At 41.1% G+C, this 18,776-nt stretch overlaps 3 protein-coding genes across 3 annotated transcripts; 2 read left to right on the plus strand and 1 right to left on the minus strand.

Annotated features, from left to right (window-relative positions):
• Positions 1 to 429: 429 nt before the first annotated feature.
• LOC133714830 (transcription factor TCP9-like) lies at positions 430 to 2,203 on the minus strand. Its single transcript, XM_062141089.1, has one exon. It carries the CDS (start codon positions 2,043 to 2,045, stop codon positions 1,122 to 1,124), a length of 924 nt encoding a protein of 307 aa, XP_061997073.1. The 5' UTR covers positions 2,046 to 2,203; the 3' UTR covers positions 430 to 1,121.
• An 8,129-nt stretch (positions 2,204 to 10,332) lies between these two features.
• Positions 10,333 to 12,231, plus strand: LOC133714991 (RING-box protein 1a-like). The gene is made up of 6 exons (XM_062141289.1): positions 10,333 to 10,494; positions 10,700 to 10,839; positions 10,944 to 10,994; positions 11,094 to 11,153; positions 11,696 to 11,767; positions 11,886 to 12,231. The coding sequence occupies exons 2-6, from the start codon at positions 10,707 to 10,709 to the stop codon at positions 11,921 to 11,923; spliced, it is 354 nt and encodes a 117-aa protein (XP_061997273.1). The 5' UTR covers positions 10,333 to 10,494; positions 10,700 to 10,706; the 3' UTR covers positions 11,924 to 12,231.
• A 2,384-nt stretch (positions 12,232 to 14,615) lies between these two features.
• Positions 14,616 to 17,570, plus strand: LOC133716626 (receptor-like protein 7). Its single transcript, XM_062143309.1, has one exon. It carries the CDS (start codon positions 14,616 to 14,618, stop codon positions 17,568 to 17,570), a length of 2,955 nt encoding a protein of 984 aa, XP_061999293.1.
• Positions 17,571 to 18,776: the final 1,206 nt, after the last annotated feature.

Genomic DNA, 18,776 nt, shown 5'->3' on the forward strand with positions numbered 1-18,776 from the left:
GCGGTTCATAGACCGTTGATGTTCTACTCTTGGGGACCTTCCAAAGGCTGTCTTTCCGAGATTTGGTTCCATGGTATTCACGAGTGACTCTAGCCTTTGTTAGAACTTCTCATAGCTGTGATGTAATAGTTACAACTCTAACTATGAAGTCTCATTTAGAGGTTCATATAGCATCCAATTGGTACTCACCTCCAACCATGAGATGTTATAAGGAGAGTTATTTTATCTTTGATTAAAATATAATATAAATATATTATTTATCAATATTATATTAAAAATGTATGGTGCCGAGCTACTGTTTATGATCATATTTATGGAATGGTTACAGATTTGATATTTGATTTGAGGCCGAATACTATATTTTTTAGACCAACTCTATCTTATTAGAGTTGCCTATGATTAGCGTTGCCGTTAACGTCTCATATCTAGTTTGCAGTCAAGGAGAACATAGCATCCATAATCCATTAAACAAGACCTTAAAAACATACAAGTGGTCAAGTGGATGTTAAAATTAGGTCAATGACCCAATAATAATGCTTTTTCTACCAAAATTTACAATTCTCATTGACAAAAAAAAAAAACAAAAAAACAAAAAAAAAAAAGTGAACAGTAACCATAAGCCCCTGCCCCATCTTCATCTTCACCGTCACATTTCCATTTTCCCTGCATCACTCTGAAACCTCCGGGCCCCACCAAGGAAAACAAACCCACCACCTCTAAAGCGGCCACATGTCTCCATTCCCTCACACCTGCCCGCGTAGGGACCACCACACGCGAGCGCCGCCTCGGCAATAGTGCTCAAACGGTCCCGTTTCGTCCCCACCTTGGGCCCCGCTCCCACCTTTCACATGGTCACGTTAGGGAACCCTGTGGTGGCCCACACCCAAAAAAACAAATATATTCTCAGGCCCCCACCCACCCACCCTTCTTTACACGGTCCACAGAGCCAAAACCCAACCCTACCCTACCCCGCTCCCCCCCTGTGGGCCCGCCACGCCCGCCTAATCCGACCCCACTCTCCACGCCCTCACGTGACCACGTGCTCAAAGTAGGAAATGCTAAAAACCCTAGCTGAACGACGACGGAGCGGGAACCAAGAGACCGCCGAGATTTCGCGGACGTCAATGCTTCGACGACCCGGACATGAATTGGAGCTCCGTTTTGTCGCGGATTTCCAGCGAGAAGTCTCGGAGGGTGGTGGTCGTCGCGTCGGTGCTGTTCGCTATGGTGGCGGAGGCTGGGGGAATCGGAACGGGGGACAGAAACGACAGCGTATTGGAGACCGGAGTGACGACGTTGCCCATGGAGGAGACGAAGGAGGAGATGGGCCGGGCCGACATGTTGAGGAAAGGCGAGGCGGCGGCGGTGGCCGGGAATGTAAACAGGTGGGGGGCCTGCGTTTGAGGGACCATGAAGAAGGTCCCCGGAACGACGCCGTTTGAGGTCACGGCCCACATGGGGACCATGCTTTGGTGAACCGGCTGTGGCGGTGGCGGTGGTGTCGGTTGTTGGAGGGTGGTCGCGGTCAGAGGAGCCAGGCCAGCCGAAACGCTGTCGTTTAGGTCCACGTAGTCGCTATTGCAAGGACGTTTGCGTTTCTTCGACGGGTCGCCGGGTTTCGGGTCGGGCGCGGTGGTTGGGATTTTGAGGGACCCGTTGACGGACATGGCGATCGCCGGGACGGTTCCGGTACCGGTAGCGGCTATTATCGCCGGCTCGGCGTGCTCCAGCAGCCACCGGATGGTCTCGCCGTCGGACTTGTGCCCGAGCTCCCGGGTCAGCTGGAAGATCCGGGCCGCGCACGTGGCGGGCATTCGGATCCTCCGGCCGCGGCCCTCAACCTTCGTGTGCCGGTCCTTCGTCGACGACCGTTTCGGCTTGCTCACCGCCATAGTCAGAGCCGGCGACCTCTGCTCGGGTTCGTGCTCTTCCTTCAGGACAAGAGCCTGAGACGGCGGAGAATCGGTCTCGGCGCGGTCGGTGGGGTCCACTCCTGCGGCGGCTGCGGTGTGTTGCCCGGGTTCAAATTCTTGGTTTTGAAGCATGGCGATTAAAACGAAGGAAGACCCAGTTGAGAAGGATGAAAACCCAGAAGGAAACTGGGAAGAAGAAACGAGAGAGTTGCAGAGAGAGAGAGAGAGAGAGAGAGATATTTGAGTGCGACACAGAGACTGGAGGGAAGCTTAAAAACGAAGCCTTTTGTGTGGGAGAGACTGGTTATTTATACGGAGTGGGACGGCTTACAGTAGACGTATTATTTAATTGTTGTGGAATTTTATGGTAATTGGCAGGAAAAGATGGAAGAGAATCCGACGGTTCGTTGCCCATCGCACATCGAGTTGGACGAAGGGATGCTGACACGTGGTTGGACCCATTGGATAGGGTTTTATCTGTTCGGGTGGGTCAAACGTCGTGATGGGTCCAATGAAAAAAATTATATTATTATTTGTCAATCTAACAAAATAAATTACAACTTAGTTCATCTAATACAACCACAAACTAAATTATCGAAAAAGAAGACATGACTCTGCTAAATCATGACACCAACTCTGACTCTTTGCGCTACTGAATCGTGACCAACATTGGCAATTGCATCAGCTAAAAAGTTTGCTTCCGTTACACCAAAAAAAAGTTCGCTTCCCACTTCACACATATGAAGGATACAGTGTTCAATAAACTCTTCAACTATAGAATTTCTCGTACCAAGTTTTTGATTTTCCAAGAAATTTTAATGCGTCCTAATATTCAATAAGTGATGATCAGTAGAAGAATTAATAGAGGTAAGAAAATTAAGCCACTCAATAAAAGAAGCATTCCAATATTATTATTGTTTCTAAAATAATATAATTGTTACTTCAAAAAAAAAAATTGTTGTTTCTTTCTTTTGCTCATAAATTTTTTTTTTGGACAAAACAAAAATTATAATTCTCGTGTGAGATCAATATTGGCCTTTAAGTTTTAATTCAAGACAATTATAAGTATTAGGACCAAAAAAGAAAACGTCGACTGACAGGACCCGCCCCGGATTTCACCCTGAAATCCGAAGTGACCCTGCGGGGCCCACCTTAGAAGAAATTCTACCAAAAATTCGGCGGAACTTCCCCTAAAATGGGCAACCCAAACCTGTAGGGAACATTTACACTTCTCAATCGAATCATCCTTATGCCCCTGGAGCCACCCTGCTCCCCAAATCAACATCAATCTCCAATTCACAAAACACATATCTCAACTTGAATAACATAAATCCCATAGGTAATCAGAGCAATTCTAACAGAAAGGTATATGAGGAAAACCTAATTCAAAGGCAGATGCGGAAGCCATGCTGCTGACTATGCCTCAATTTCGTGTACGCCCGACCTCAACTCATTCGCCTGCAAACTGGGCATTTGAAACCGAAGGGCCCAGGGGAAAAGTATTGAAAACACGTTAGTGTGAGTGGACAAAAATAAACAATTTTTAAACAAAAGGGATTTTATACTTTCCCACATTTAATTCATTAAAAACTCTCGATGCATGCAACGATTTAGAAAACAAATCACGAGAAGCTCCGCTCAAGAAAAACCGACTAGCCCCGCTAGTCAGAAACAACTGAGAAAAAAGATCGAAACTCCAATACTCAACAGGATAAGACCAGCCCCGCTGGTTACACGGAAATCAGACTAGGCCCCGCTAGTCGAGAAATAATAGGATATGGGGAAGATATATCACCATACGGGTAATGGAGCCTCCCAGGCTCTACCTACCCTCAACTGCCACTCACACATTGATTGTGCGAGGAGGAGAACTAATAACCTCGACTGCCACCCACGTGAGGAGGAGAATAAATCACCTCTACTGCCACTCACCAACACAAAGTAGGTGAGGAGGAGAACAAGCTACCTCAACTGCCACTCACCAACACAAAGTCAGTGAGGAGGAGACCTAATCACATAACCCGCGTATGGTGAGGAAAAATGATCGAAAACCAGTAAATCCATGTAGCTTCCCCACATTTCTCACGAGATAGAAACCATGTATTCAACGACGTGACCCCGCACGCCAAGATTACTCTCAATCTCAAAATGGATAAGTGAGAAATAGGAATAAATCGACGGCGTGGCCCACACGCCCAAATATTCTCAAATCCGTGACCAAAAATGGAAATTTACTATTATGGTTATTATTTCCCTATTATTTTAAAGGAAAGTGGGTAAAAAAGGAGAGAGAGAGAGAGTGAAATCGGGAGAACCCGATTCCAGCCCCCCCCCCCCTTCTTTCTTCTTTTTCTCTTCTTTCTTTCCTTTCCTTGCTGCGAAACCGGAACCCATTTCCGGCGAAATCACCGCCACCGTCCGCACCACCGGCCATTAGAGGATCCTCTCTTCCTCCTCTTGCATCTAAGGTAAGATTTCTGATTTGGGTAGCCTTGATTTGAGAAGAAATTGGTGAGGGATTTCAAAAAAAAGGGAAAATCGGGTTTTGCTTTGATCTCCGGTTTCCGGCGGTTTCCGGCCGGATTCCTTGAGGGTTTTGGTTGTTGGTGAGGTGCTGAACGTGTTCCTAACCTTGTTGCAGCTTGTTTTGATCTATGGAGGAAGATTTGAAGGTGTTTGAGCGTGTGAACAGTAACTGTCGGGTTCTTGGTTTTTGTTTGATTTCTCCGGCCTTTTCTGCTTGATTTTGGTTGTTGTTGCAGGTATGGAAGTTGATGGGTGTGTTGTTGAGATTAATATTGTTTTTGGGTTGAGACTGATATTTGTGAAATTGGAGTTGTGATTTGGGGAGCAGATGGCTCCAGGAGAATAAGGATGGATGATTTAGAAGTGTAAATGTTTTCCTACAGGTTTTGGGTAGCCTACTTTTAGGGGAAGTTCCGCCAAATTTTTGGTAGAATTTCTTCTAAAGTGGGCCCCGCAGGGCCACTTCGGATTTCGGGGTGAAATCCGGGGCGGGTCTTGTCATCGACTTTGGCTCTGTTAGGGTTTCTTCCTCTAGCCGTCCAATTGATTGAGTACGATAAGAAGATGGTGGTGGTGGCTCCCTCAGCACTGTCAGAAGAGGCCATGGTGAGCCTGCTTGGTGGAGATGATGCTATCCACGATTCTTTTTTCTATCTCTGTGGCCGACTTTTTTCAAAGAAAGCGGTGGTGCTTTCGTCGTTCTCAGCTGCAATCTCCAATATTTGGGGATTGAAGGAGAGGGTTCTAATCCGGCAAGAGGAGGAGGACATCTTTGTCTTCCAATTTAAAGAGATGGAGGTGAAGAATCGAGTACTCTCGGAGGGTCCTTGGTTCTACAACAACTCTATGTTGTTGTTGGAGGACTATGATGGGGTCTCTGCCCTAGAAGTGGCGTCGCTGCATCTTCTTTAAGGTGTGGGTGGCTGTGAGAGGGTTGCAGATTGCGATGCAGAATGAGAAAGCTCTAACCATAATTGAACGGGCGTTGGGGGACTTTGTTCGAGTTGACCAGGGGGCGGTGTTGAGAAAGGATCCCGTCTAGAGGATCCGTGTGATTCATGACGTTTGCCGGCGGATCTGGGCCCGACAAAGGTTTGAGTTCTCGCCGGTTGTTTCGGTGATGGTGGAATTACAGTATGAGAAGTGTCATGGGCTCTGTGCGCCTTGTGGGTTTTTTGGCCATAGGGTGCTCTTTGTGACAAGAGGATGGCGGTGGAGACGCTCGCGTTGGTGGTGCCGGGTAGGGAGGCATCGAACCGTGAAGGTCTAGATTCGACGTCCGGAGTGTGACCTTCTGTGACGGAGGTTGTGGGGCTGGAGGGTCTTTCTGTGGTGTCGGCGGTACTGGGTCTGGTGACGGAAGCGACTGGAGAGCAGGTGGGGGTGTTGGGTGGACCGGCGTCGGAGGTTGCAAAAGCTGCAACTGGGTTGGCTGCTCCCAAAAAACCAGCTGGAAACCCTAATTTTGAATTAGGGTTGACAACAGGTTTGACTGGGACTTTGAATGGGTTTGGTGGGTCGGGGGATTTAGGTTTGAGTAGTGTTTGACTGGGTTTGAGGGGTCTGCTGGGCCTTCTACTAGGCTTGTTGCTGGAAGAAGTCCAAATTTGGGCTTAGGTGTGAGAAAGAAGGTATTTAAACCTAGTTTGGCAATTATCCCTCCGGAATTCCAACTTGGTGAGTTGGTAGAGGTTCCGATTTCGATGGGAGTAGTTCCAAAGAAGAAGGGTCGTCCGTTTGGACGCCAGACTAAACGTTTACTATCTCCAGAGAAAGCGGATGGTAATAATGCATGTGTGGTTTTATGCTCCAACTCAAATGGGAAGGAGCTGCTTATTGATTAATTGTTTCAATCTGGGGTTTAAGCTTGTGTAAGGGTGATTTAGTTTCTATGAGTCTTCTATGACGTTTCTAGTTCCTTCCTTGTACCACAATTGCGTGTCTGGCAAGGGAGGGCTAGTTGAATGATTTCTTAATTGTGAGCTTCAATTCCCAATGATGTTAATTAGTTTGCTTAGATTGGATAGGTTTTACCGGATTTTCTTGCCGGAATTCTTTTGTAAATTTTGTAAGCTATAGCCAATTGGTTGTTGATTATTTGAATAACAATCAACTTCTATTCAAAAATATTGCCCTTTAATTTTATTTTACATAGAAAATGAGAAATGAGAAACACAAATTTGTTATTTTTATTTTCACTTATATTATACTGCTTTCTCATCCCTTTGAGAAGACATTGGAGTTTATGAGAATAAGAGCATGTTTAACAAATACTCTATCTTTACTCCTTATCTATTTTGGAGAGCATGTGTAGCTTATCTAATCTATTTTTAGAAAGAGATTAGGCTCAAGGGTTTATGTCCACTTCTAGAGTATTAGGCTCAAGGGTTTTTGTCCATTTATCCCATTTCTAGGGATTTTTTTCCCACTTACCCCATTAAGTTTTTTTAATTCCCTCTTACCCAATACACTCTAAGGGAGTCTTCCCTAATACCTCATTAAGATTTTTTTTTTGTTTTTAATTTTTTTTTAATATCATTTTACCCCTCACCCCTTTCAGAAAACCTCACCGGAAATGTTTATTACCCCAATAGACATCTATTGCCCACCAATAAAGGGGCAATAGAGGTCTATTGCCCCCCATAGGACTTTCAGTCGCCAGAATAAGAACTAATCTTCCTAGATTTAGACAAATAAAACTTTGATTAAAGAAAAAAAATGAGAATATTACATCAATTCAAAACATCTATTGTCCCCCAATAGACCCTTAACACACTTCTTTTGGCCCAATAAAACCTTTTTTTTTCCTTCATTTTTTCTTCCATTCTGGGCCTTCTGCCCCATTTTACCAAAAAAAGGGAAAGAAAAGCTAGAAATTCTCTAAATATTCCTCTGATACAACACCACACTAAATCAAAACCCAACACACAAAACCAATCAAACCAATCCAAAACACCCGAAAATTCAAAAACAAATACACACCATTATAAACATGAACATTCTTATTCAAACCTATCAATGGCTGAACTACTGGGTTCACTCCCCTGAGCTGCAAAGTAGCTCCAAAAAAGTGCATATAAGGTGTTCGACCATTTGCCGCAGAGAAGCTGTTGCTGAACTCCTCCTCTACTCCAGACACGATTTCGGAACCTGATGAATCAAGAAGAAGAAGCTTCCTGCTGCCTAAGCTATCTGGGCCCCTCCGCCGTCGTCAATCATTTCCTGGCCGAACTGTTTCACATCTTCGTAGAGCTTCTCCACTCTCTGCCACCAGAATTCCTTGTTGCGAATCGCCGGCGGCTCTGCGTCGGCCATGGAGTCCTTCGTTTCAATTTCATCGTCGACGAGGCGTCCAGAGGCCATCGACGATGTCGTCTGGTCGTCCTTGTCAGCGCGACGGCGGTTGAACGTGGCCGAGCTCACCGGCGAGCTGCAGCGGAATCTGGGCTAGATGTCGAACCGCGCCGGAGCTGGAGATCGGGGAGCGAATCGAAGCCGACCGGAGGTGGAGAGAGAGAGAGAGAGAGGATCGAGGCCTGCCGGAGGTGGAGATTGGACCGAATCGACGCCGGCTGAAGGTGGAGAGAGAGAGAGAGAGTTTCAGATCGGGAGGAGAGAGAGAGTTTCAGATCGGGAGGAGAAAGAGAGAGAGGGGTTGATGTTGATGACGTCATTGTAATTCTTTAATTAGTTTGAGGGCAAAATGATCATTTTCTATTTTGGTAGGTGGGAACAAATATCTCTTGCTGGGTAAGTGGGATAATTTTCCCTCATTTTGGGGCTTTGGGTCAAGGACCCTTTTATCAATTTCGCAGCTGTATCTGGCTCCTAAGTGGCTCTTTACCACTAAAGCAAGATGAGGCTATCTATTATTTTTGTTAATTCAAAACATTCTTTTTAAGTAGTTTTGTATAATATACTTAAACTATTTTTTCTTTATTCAATAAATAATATAAATTCAAAACTAGCTAAAACAGTGAAAACGTATTTTAAAAATGACTGGTCAAAATGACTTTTTAGCTATTTTGACTAAAATTTGACTAAAAAATGAATCAAATCAGACTAAATTGTGCAATTGTATATACATATGGAAATATTTATTATATGAATTACCATATCAAAAACTATTATGGTATTTTTTTTTTTTGAAATTAAGTGTTGCCAGATTTGTTTCCGTGCGGCAACATAGTGGGAAAGCTATGCTATTTGCAATGATGTTTCTTCGTGATAGAGTTAACTTTCCGGAATGTCACCGCTATGTCAAAACAAATGGAGTAGCCATTCGTGCACTCTTTGCTAATTGGTGCTTGCCAGAATACTTAGATTTTGTGGAGAGTCTTGGTATTATTTCAGGATGTTCTCTTTATGCTTATTGTAATTAGGGGTTCAAGCTTTACGTCCCCCCTTTGTATTCTGCAATTTCATTAATCAAGGCTCGAGGGCAGCCGCACTAGCCCCCTTTCAAAAAAAAAAAAAACTATTATGGTATTTAACGAATGAAATTTGGCAAAACACAAATTTTGCAAGATATTTAAAGTTGAAATTTCTAATTCTTTTGAAAAAAAATAGTACAAATTAAAAATAATTATAATTATATACCAATTATCACTAAGTGATCAATAATTTTTAATCAGAGAACTCCTTGTTATGCAAGTAATGTAACTCATTAACGCTCACTTATGAAATCAAAAGTTGTCCGATAAACTAAACAGTATCCCCCAATAGTTGACAATAACTTAACATAACATTGAAATTCCAGCAACTACATGATATTGCAGTATGCAATTCAACATTGTCCTTAATCATTTGCCTGGATGAGCAAAAAAACTCTTGGTACCACTATACATGACAATTAGTCTGAAATAAACCCTTTTACTGACGTGAGAAATAAAAAGAGGATCGAGCAAAGCAAATGAGCCAATGAGGCGAAGATAGTACGTAGGACCAAGTGTCTTGAGCCAATTGTTCTCTTGCTTTATTCTCTTTTCATCAAAAGTTGGCTCAATTATACCGCCTAATTATTCGACTTGAATCCATATTGAATCTGCAGCCAATTGTTATGTCCATAGTCATTGCACCGCATAATGAGCCGGCGATACATAAATTTCAGGCAGCGATGAGCATAAGGCCACGTTTCAATATTTTCTGATCACTTCAAAAATAAATAAAAAATGTCGATAGCAAAATCCGCCAATGTAGCTAGTCTTTAGTTAGCTCATGATCTACATATTGATCACATTGAGGTGGAATCAGACTCTGTTATTCTTATTAATCTCATCAATAATTCTGATACAAGTTTGCATCCCCTTGATGCTCTGTTGGGAAATTGTATAGAGCTAATGGGGAAATTTACCGGTTATTTACAATTTCACATAATCACCTTGATGGCTTGGCTAAGCAGTAAGCACAGTAAAAATCAAGAATGGGGCAAACTTCATTGCTCAAAGTTGTTCTTGATGATATTGAGGGCCTGGTGAGGCCTAGAGTTGTTGTTAGAGCTTAGAGTTGGGCCTTTTCAATCTGTAATACTAGGCCTCCTTGAGAACCATTGCATGATAAAGCCTTATTCCCAAGATGAACAAAAGAGACTACCTTTAGCATTTCTGAGTTTAAGATGGCAACATAATGTTGTCATAATATACTCATAATTTCTTCATTAATTGTTACTATAGCATTTTACATATTCAAAATCAGGAAACAAAATCTGAGAAAACAAAGATCAAGTTAAATAAATTTGATATATGATGAATTTAGTAAAACTATTTTTCTCTTTTCTTAATCTCGTCTCAACATTTTGGTCTCCATTTAAAAAAAATAAAAAATAAATAAAACTGATTTAACTAAACAAAACAAATTTCTATAAAGAAAAAGCAAAACAAAACCCGACCCGATCTCATAAAAAAACCCGGTACACACTCCATTCACATTTCACCGTATCTGTTTCCCCTATTTCACGCTCTCCTTGTTTCTCTTCCTTTCACTCAAATCAGGTCTCCTTCTTCCTCCTCCTCCTCACTCCGAAGAACCCTAATTTTCTGCTCGCAATCTTCCTTCGGTACGTTTATTTCCCACTCTTCTTAATCCTCCGCTTCAATTTTCTCAGCTGCAACGTGTTTCTCTGAAAAGATTGCTTTTTTTTTTTTTTTACCTGTATTCTTTTTGCTTTTGAGGGTTGAAATTGAGAGAAGGACCATGAAACTGGTGCTGGATTTTTGTAATTTTGTGGTTTTGAGCTGATTTTTGTGTGCTTAATTTTGAAGCTGATCCATGGCGACATTGGACTCCGACGTGCCGATGATCCCGGTAGGTGAGGGCTCCAGCTCTGCAGGTCCTTCCTCGACTAAGAGGCCCAAGCGATTTGAGATCAAGAAGTGGAACGCCGTCGCTCTCTGGGCCTGGGGTAAGCTACTACTCTAAACCCTAACCCTAATTCCTGTGGCTTCCTTTTGGGTTTGGAATTCCGGTTTATGGTGTAGTAATGTTTGTTTTGTTTGTTGCGTGTAGATATTGTTGTGGATAATTGCGCCATTTGCAGGAACCATATTATGGACCTCTGTGAGTTTCTGTTCTTCTTTGGGTTTTGATTTTTTCTTCTTTTTTGAGTGTGTTATTTGTTGGCTGATCAGATTGTTTGTTTGGTGTGGTGGTGATTAGGCATCGAGTGCCAAGCGAACCAGGCAAGCGCTACGAGTGAGGAGTGTACTGTTGCTTGGGGTATGCTTCAGCTTTCAACCTTGATTTCCTGTAGTTTAGATTTGCTTTCATAAATTGGGACTTTAACTATCTATAACATGTATATTCTTAAAAAGTATGCTAATATTTATAGTTTAAAGCATAATTTGTATTCTTGAATTGAAGTTGTAATAGGGGAAAGGAAAAAAAATTCAGCAAATTACCATCATTTCACTCTGCACTTCAATGTCGTGGTTGAAAAATTATACATGGATTTCTTCTAAAAGATTACTGGCTCTGTTAGGTTCTTTTTGTATAAGGTCCTTTCCAAAAGTGGTATTACTGTATTTTGGTTTTTACTTTCTGTTCTTTGATATGCATTCTGTCACTTCATCTAGGAAATAAGAGATTGCATACATGATATGCCATTTCAGGTTGATGTTTGAAATGGATGCTGCTACTGATAGTGTTCTGGTACTGAGTTGTCGTTTTGACTGGTTGTAGAAATAGTGAATCAGGCATTATGCATCTAGGTTTAAGCATGTGGTGTCTCTTTTTCTGAACTGTTGGTTATATCTCTGCAGGGGTTTGTAACCATGCCTTCCACTTCCACTGCATAAGCAGATGGCTCAAGACTCGTCAAGTGTGTCCCTTGGGTAAGATATAGCATTATCACCCTCTTCTTAATTCTTAGCTATCTGTAGACATTCTGTCTTTTCAGGACTACATTGTTTTCTTCCTAATTTGTATTGTGGTTCTCTTTTGTTAACCCAGATAACAGCGAGTGGGAGTTCCAGAAGTATGGTCACTAGAATCTTTCATCTGGTTCAGTGTTGGATTTTCTTTGCACATTGTCAAATTCAGATCTGCGGTGAACTTGCTGCTTGGACAATGTCAAGGAGGGTCTTATACCTTTTGTCTATCCTTCCTATTTATATGTATTTTTGTGCTTTATATGGAGTTGTTGCTACTGGAACCCATATATTTTTGTTGAGCATTTAGCTGCACACAGTATGGATTGTGAATTTGCTATTGTCAAAGGTCAACTTCATTGTGCTCTTACTAGCATTTTGAATTATGCTATAACTTTTCACCCATATTGAGGTTGGTTTCTATTAGATATGTCATTGTTCTACCTTAGGCATAATATGCTGCATGTGCAATAGCTAGCCAGTTGTGGCAAGCCCGGCGAGACTGCAATCGCACACTTTGGTTCAAGGATAGATAGTGGGAGTATAGTTTATCCAGAGATATTTAATCTTGTTCAGAATCAGATAGAGATATGAATTAAGAGATATGGAGGGACAGTTCCAATCGGAATATCTTTGTGCTTTTACAAGGGTTGTACTTGTAACACATCTCTTAGAATAAAGGTGATTTGAGTAATCGTTACTACAGAACCTCAAGATGCAATGCTTTTGCCAATGTTACATATCACCTTTTAAGTAGTCGTAGAAGCATTAACAAAGCATGAAGGAAGAACAAGCTCTCTCAAATGCTAGTGTACCATTTGGAGAAGAGCAAGATTTGACTAGGTGAGCAGCAGAACTTCGAAGAAAAACAAAGCTTCCTACAATTAATTAACTACTCTCCAATGAGTCCAATCTCGAGTCAATCAAAAGTAAAATGATTTGACCATGAATTGCTCTAGGTGTTTCGGCCTAGAAAAACCACAGAACTCCATTTTATGACCAGCTTCCTCTAAATTATCTCATGATCAGCTTCTTCAATATCACATTAAGGTTAATCACAAAACCAGAAAACACCTATAGAACAAAAACAAAATATAAAGCAGCAACTGCTCAGGGGGTGGAGGTGTAAACAAAGTTAAAAAGTTAAAACTCTTTTTGAAACACAAACCGATGTTGCCACTACAGTGCACTGTTAATCTGTTATCGAGCAAAACTTGAGGAATTGATGCTTACATTAGCAATAACTAGATTGGGATAGTCTACAAAAGACATGCTTGTTTTTGTTCTGCATTTTTCCAGAAGATCCAACAGTGGAGGCAGTGTTTTCCTTCATAAATCTTTTTGTTTTTTTTTGGTCAACATGAATTACCAAGCCTTTGGATAGCAGAAATTTGCTGGCAAACACCTTAGAATAACTCTGCAACTTATACAAAGGGAGCTTGAATTCTAGCCACGTCAATAGGACAGCAGCCCATTTGCTTTCAGAAGAAAATAGAATTTAAGTTGATGGTGGCAGGAAAAGAGTTCCTACAAGACATACTTTAATGTTTCAGAAGGGATAGAGAGTATAGACCCAACAATTGAAGGAAGAAACTAACATCAATAACAGGTTCACAGAACTTTGAACAATTTGGATCAAAATGTCTTCATGATCAGTCAGACAGGAGTTTGGGTTAATCTGAGTTCGAATTTCAGATAATAGATGTGCTTTAAAAAGACAGTTATTTCACTTATTTGCAAGGAAGAAAATGGTAAAAAATAACAAAAGTGCATAGGTGGTAGCAAAACTTACAATGATAGGTGCTTCTCATAGTCCTCTTAAGGAACAAATTATGAACAAAATGATAAATATCTTCCTACAAATGATTCAGTCTTGCTCTGTCCTCAAATCCTAAGCCGAGGTCTGCAAGACCCATTTTGCCTTGATAGATGCTCAATAGTTCAGGTACTTGCTCTTGATATTTGAGCACAAACTTATTCAACAAGTACTTATTAAACCCTTCAACAGGAGAACTCTAATAACTGAACATGTAGGTATGATCCGCTTCTCCAAACTGTAAGTTAAAACATATGGATCCCCAGCCACATCTGCAGGCTGCCAACCCATTTTGTTCAGAAGAAAATCCATTTTGCTCGAAACTTCTCGGAGAAGAACAAGGGATGTTTTCTAAATATATTGGATATCAGCAGCCGAAGGCCATGATATCATTACAAGCTAGCTTACAGTAATCACCCAGTTAATTAATAATAATACGTATCTCTTTCATATATATATATATAGAAGCTAGTCAAGCTACTGCTAATTAGTGTACTACTTTACTATCTTTATTAATTAAGGATCAAAGGGAGACGCCCATATTAGCTATTCAGCTTCTGTTACTATATATATATATGTTTTTTTGCATAAGATCGACCTTATATATTCTTCTGCATGTAGGTTTGCTCTCATAGTTTTATCTTTGAATTGTGTGTTTCTTAAAGTTTTCGACTTCAAGTAGATATTGCAGTTCTAGCTGGCGCCCAGAGAAGCGTCAGGGTCTTCGTCAGTGTGAATTTGGTTCAAAGCATACGTCAGTGTGAATTTGATTCTCAGGGTCTTCGTCAGCCCAAGTCTTCGTCCACTTTGCCCGAACCATGCTTCACTGCGAGACTAACTCTCAGGGTCATTGTCGACTTTGGCCACAGTACAGAAGTCTTTAAAAGTGACCACAAATCTCATGGAGGAGTCTGCCAATTCCACATTATTAAAGCCACCACGAACCATTAAAGAGTTATTCACTTAACCTCAGTGTCTCTAAAGAGTTAATCCAAAATGAAAACTTTGCTACATTTCTTCCTTTTCTTGATCACACTCCGAGTCAGTATCATCATCCCAGCAGTTCACAGCCAGTGTATTAAAGACCAGCAACAATTATTGCTCCAATTCAACAAAAGCCTCGTGTTCTTTGATTCTTTCCATCTTTCCACCAAGCTTATTTCTTGGAATGCAAGTACTGATTGTTGTTCTTGGGTCGGCGTCACTTGCAGCCGTAATGGGCGTGTTCTGGGTCTTGACGTAAGCAGCGAACATATCTTTGATGGAATTGACAATTCCAGCAGTCTCTTCCATCTTCATTATCTTCAAAGCCTCAATTTGGCCGACAACCAACTTGGCAGTATCTTTGAATCAATTCCATCCGCGATCGGAAATCTCCTGAACTTGAGGTATCTTAATTTATCTCTTAATTATTATTCAGGGCAAATTCCCATCGAGATTTCTCGCTTGAGGAGGTTGGAAGTTCTCGATTTTTCTAACTTCCATCATTTTGCTATCCCCTACAAAATTGGAAGTCCAAATTTATACATGTTGGTTCACAACCTCACAGAGCTTAGAGAGTTATATCTTGATGGTGTCCAAATATCAGAACAGGGGAGTGAGTGGTGCCGAGCCATATCTTCCCTTCCCAACCTTAGGGTCTTGAGCATGTCCTCTTGTAATCTTTCAGGCCCTCTTCTCGAGTCCCTTGCTAAGCTTCAGTCTCTATCTGTAATTAGGTTGGAACTGAACAATATCTCTGCTCCGGTTCCAAGATTTTTTGCCAACTTTTCAAACTTGACTGTCTTGAGTCTCTATCAATGCAAGTTGCATGGAACATTTCCCAAAGAGATCTTTCAGTTACCTTCTCTACAAAGCATTAACCTTTCAGATAATGACCAACTTGATGGTTCCTTGCCAGAATTCCCAAGGGATGGACCTCTTCAGCACCTGGATCTAAGCTGGACAAAATTTGCAGGGTTATTGCCAAATTCTATTGGCAACCTCAAAATGTTGTCCATCATAGATATTCATGATTGCAAGTTCACCGGACCGATCCCCAAGTCAATGACAAACCTTACACAATTGGTTTATTTGTCGATGTCTCATAATAAGTTGGAAGGTTCAATTCCATCATTCAGTGGGGCCAATAATGTGGGCGACATAGACCTTTCCTACAATGGTCTAACAGGTACTATTAATTCCACCCACTGGAGACACCTTACTAAGCTATCTCACCTCAGTTTGGGATCCAATAAGCTCGATGGGAATATCTCAGTATCTCTGTTTTCTCTTCCTCTTTTGAAGTTGCGATGGCTAGATCTTTCCAGCAATCAATTCTTTGGTCCATTGCCCGAAATTTCAAATGTGTCTTCCAACTTGCTGAATGGCCTTGATCTTGAACTTGATTTGAGAAATCAATCTGACTTGCGCATTTTGGACCTTTCAGAGAACCAGATAAATGGCAAGATACCCGATTGGATTTGGAGTTTAAGTAATCTCATTATCCTAAATCTTTCTTGCAACTCCCTAGATTCTCTAGAACTTCATTCATTTAAACTAACTAATCTTACTTACCTTGACCTTCATTCCAACCAGTTTCATGGGCAATTCCCAATGTTTCCATCACCTTGCAGTGCCTATTATCTAGATTTCTCCAGGAATTATTTCAACTCTATCATACCGACTACCATTGGAGATATGTTTCCCATCACAATTTTTTTCTCACTTTCGAGCAATAACCTCAATGGGATCATTCCAGAATCATTGTGCAATTCACAAAATCTTGAGGTTCTTGATCTATCCAATAATTCTTTGAGTGGCAAGGTTCCCCAATGCTTAACTGCAATGACGACGCTTGAAGTACTCAACATAAGGAGAAACAATCTTACAAATGTTGATGACTTCTCTCATAATTGCCAGTTAAAAGCTCTAGACATCAGTGAAAATCACCTTCAAGGCCAGTTTCTAAAATCTCTTGTCAACTGCACCCAGTTAGAGATTTTAAACCTTGGAAACAATTTGATAACAGGACCATTTCCATGCTTTTTAAGGAACACATCCACCTTGCGTGTCCTTGTCTTGCGATTCAATAAATTTTATGGGCGCATTGGATGTCACAAGACTAATGGCACTTGGCCAGTACTTCAAATCATAGACTTAGCTCACAACAATTTTAGTGGTGAAGTACTTGGAACAACTTTGACAACTTGGCAGGCGATGAGGACTAGCAAAGATGATGCTGTATGGAAGATCAATAACCTTCAATATGAGTTGACGGATGGAGTTTATTATCAAGAAGATACAATCTTGGTTACCAACAAAGGTATAGAGATGGAGCTGGTGAATGTTTTAACTATCTTCACCTCCATTGACTTCTCGTGCAACAAGTTCAACGGATCAATACCAGAGGAAATTGGAGAACTCCAATCATTGTATGCCGTCAACTTGTCCAACAATGCTTTCACAGGTGCAGTTCCATCATCACTGAGTAATTTGAGTGAGCTAGAGTCCTTGGACCTCTCGAAAAACAAACTGAGCGGTCATATCCCACCGGAGCTTACAAAACTCACTTTCCTTGAATTCTTGAATCTCTCATATAATCAGTTGGTCGGGAGGATACCAAGCGGTGCTCAATTTTCAACATTTGATGCAGCTTCCTTCCAAGGTAACAAAGGATTATGGGGGCCTCCTTTAACAGCAGATAAGAACCCAGGGTTCTCACCACCAAAGCTGGAAGGAAACCGTTCAAATCCTGGACATGAGATTGATTGGGGTATTATCTGTCCTGAAATTGGGTTTACATGTGGGTTTGGGATTGCCATCGGGTCACTTTTGTTTTGCAAGAGATGGAGGAAATGGTATTACAGTGCTATGTACAACATGCTTCTAAAGATATTCCCTCAGCTGGAACAAAGATTTGGTCATCACAGGAGACATGTTTACGTACATCAAAGATACTGGAGACGTTGAAATGGTTGTGATGAGCAATGCACCTGACTTGTTGTCGGCCTCATTTTGCTAATAAGGACTAAGATCCGTGCTTTGTTTCTGTGTATTTTCATGTAAGTTGGACTCACTCTTTCAATTTGTAACATGTAATAAATAAATTTGTGGCAAACTTGCTCAATATTTGCATGTGATGTGTGAAAAGAATGTGCTCGAACTGTCATATTTGTAACTTGTTTTCCTATGTGTGTTCTGAAGTTGTACTGAATTAATGTGAACTCCAGAGTTAATAGATATTCTAATTCTAAAAAAGCTGGTGAAGAACTGGTGGAATGACATTGAGATCCGGGGCTAAGAAAGCTGTTGCAAATGTCAAAATTGTATGAACTGATATTCAATCTTCAATTAACAAATTAACAATATACAAAGCTTTCTTATTATAGTCTGCGAAAAGTTATGTAGCACAAACAGATTTAGAAAGCAAGCTTTAACGTCGAACTGTATAAGATCAAAACGTGGCGATGACACATTGTTAGGTGAAAAAATTATACATAATGAAAATAGGAGGGAAAAAGTTCAGGGGAATTCTAACTCTTAAATCTATACTCTGCTAGGTGCAGGAGAAGATGGTGGAATGACTTGCAAATATATGGTTCCCTATTTACAGGCTTCTTGTTCATGAGAAGTAAGGCTTGGTACACTAGCAGTTCCTGACTTGTTTTCACTTGGAGCTGGCTACTTTTTGAAGCTTGGATCTCTACTATTTTTGCAGCCAAGCAACTTTACTACTTCCTTACTTCATAAAATGCAACCTCAGACAAGTAGATCAGGAATAGATGAAACAGAAACAATGCCTCTCATTCATAAGCTAGAAACCCATTTATTTTAGCAAAGCATTTTTGTTGTCTTATAAAAGTTATTGACCAAATAAAACTATTAGTGCAATGTATTACTTGAACTTATGTTGAAAATCATACTTTACTTCTTCAGAAACTTCAAAACTCATAAGCATATTCAAACACGTTAAAATTAAAAACAATTACAGTTCAGCACATTAGCACATACTAAAGTGCAAACAAAAAAGTCAAAACTAAACGGAATGAAGATCCTGAATACCTGCATGGCTTCATTACTCACGGATTAGGTAGCAAGCGTATACTAACAAAACTGAAACCTCAGGACAAAACCCAATTCGATCAACAAGATCCAACAACTCTGTTTCTTATTTGA

Source organism: Rosa rugosa, chromosome 6 (genome assembly GCF_958449725.1).
Source record: "Rosa rugosa chromosome 6, drRosRugo1.1, whole genome shotgun sequence".
Taxonomy (NCBI): domain Eukaryota; kingdom Viridiplantae; phylum Streptophyta; class Magnoliopsida; order Rosales; family Rosaceae; genus Rosa; species Rosa rugosa.

Bases quoted from the DNA above. Each gene is read 5' to 3' on its own strand.
- LOC133714991 (XM_062141289.1), top strand. From the start codon at position 10,707: ATGGCGACATTGGACTCCGACGTGCCGATGATCCCGGTAGGTGAGGGC. The intron at 10,995-11,093 runs GTGAGTTTCTGT...GGTGGTGATTAG, and splicing joins GAACCATATTATGGACCTCT to GCATCGAGTGCCAAGCGAAC. The intron at 11,768-11,885 runs GTAAGATATAGC...TTGTTAACCCAG, and splicing joins TCGTCAAGTGTGTCCCTTGG to ATAACAGCGAGTGGGAGTTC.
- LOC133716626 (XM_062143309.1), top strand. From the start codon at position 14,616: ATGAAAACTTTGCTACATTTCTTCCTTTTCTTGATCACACTCCGAGTC.
- LOC133714830 (XM_062141089.1), bottom strand. From the start codon at position 2,045: ATGCTTCAAAACCAAGAATTTGAACCCGGGCAACACACCGCAGCCGCC.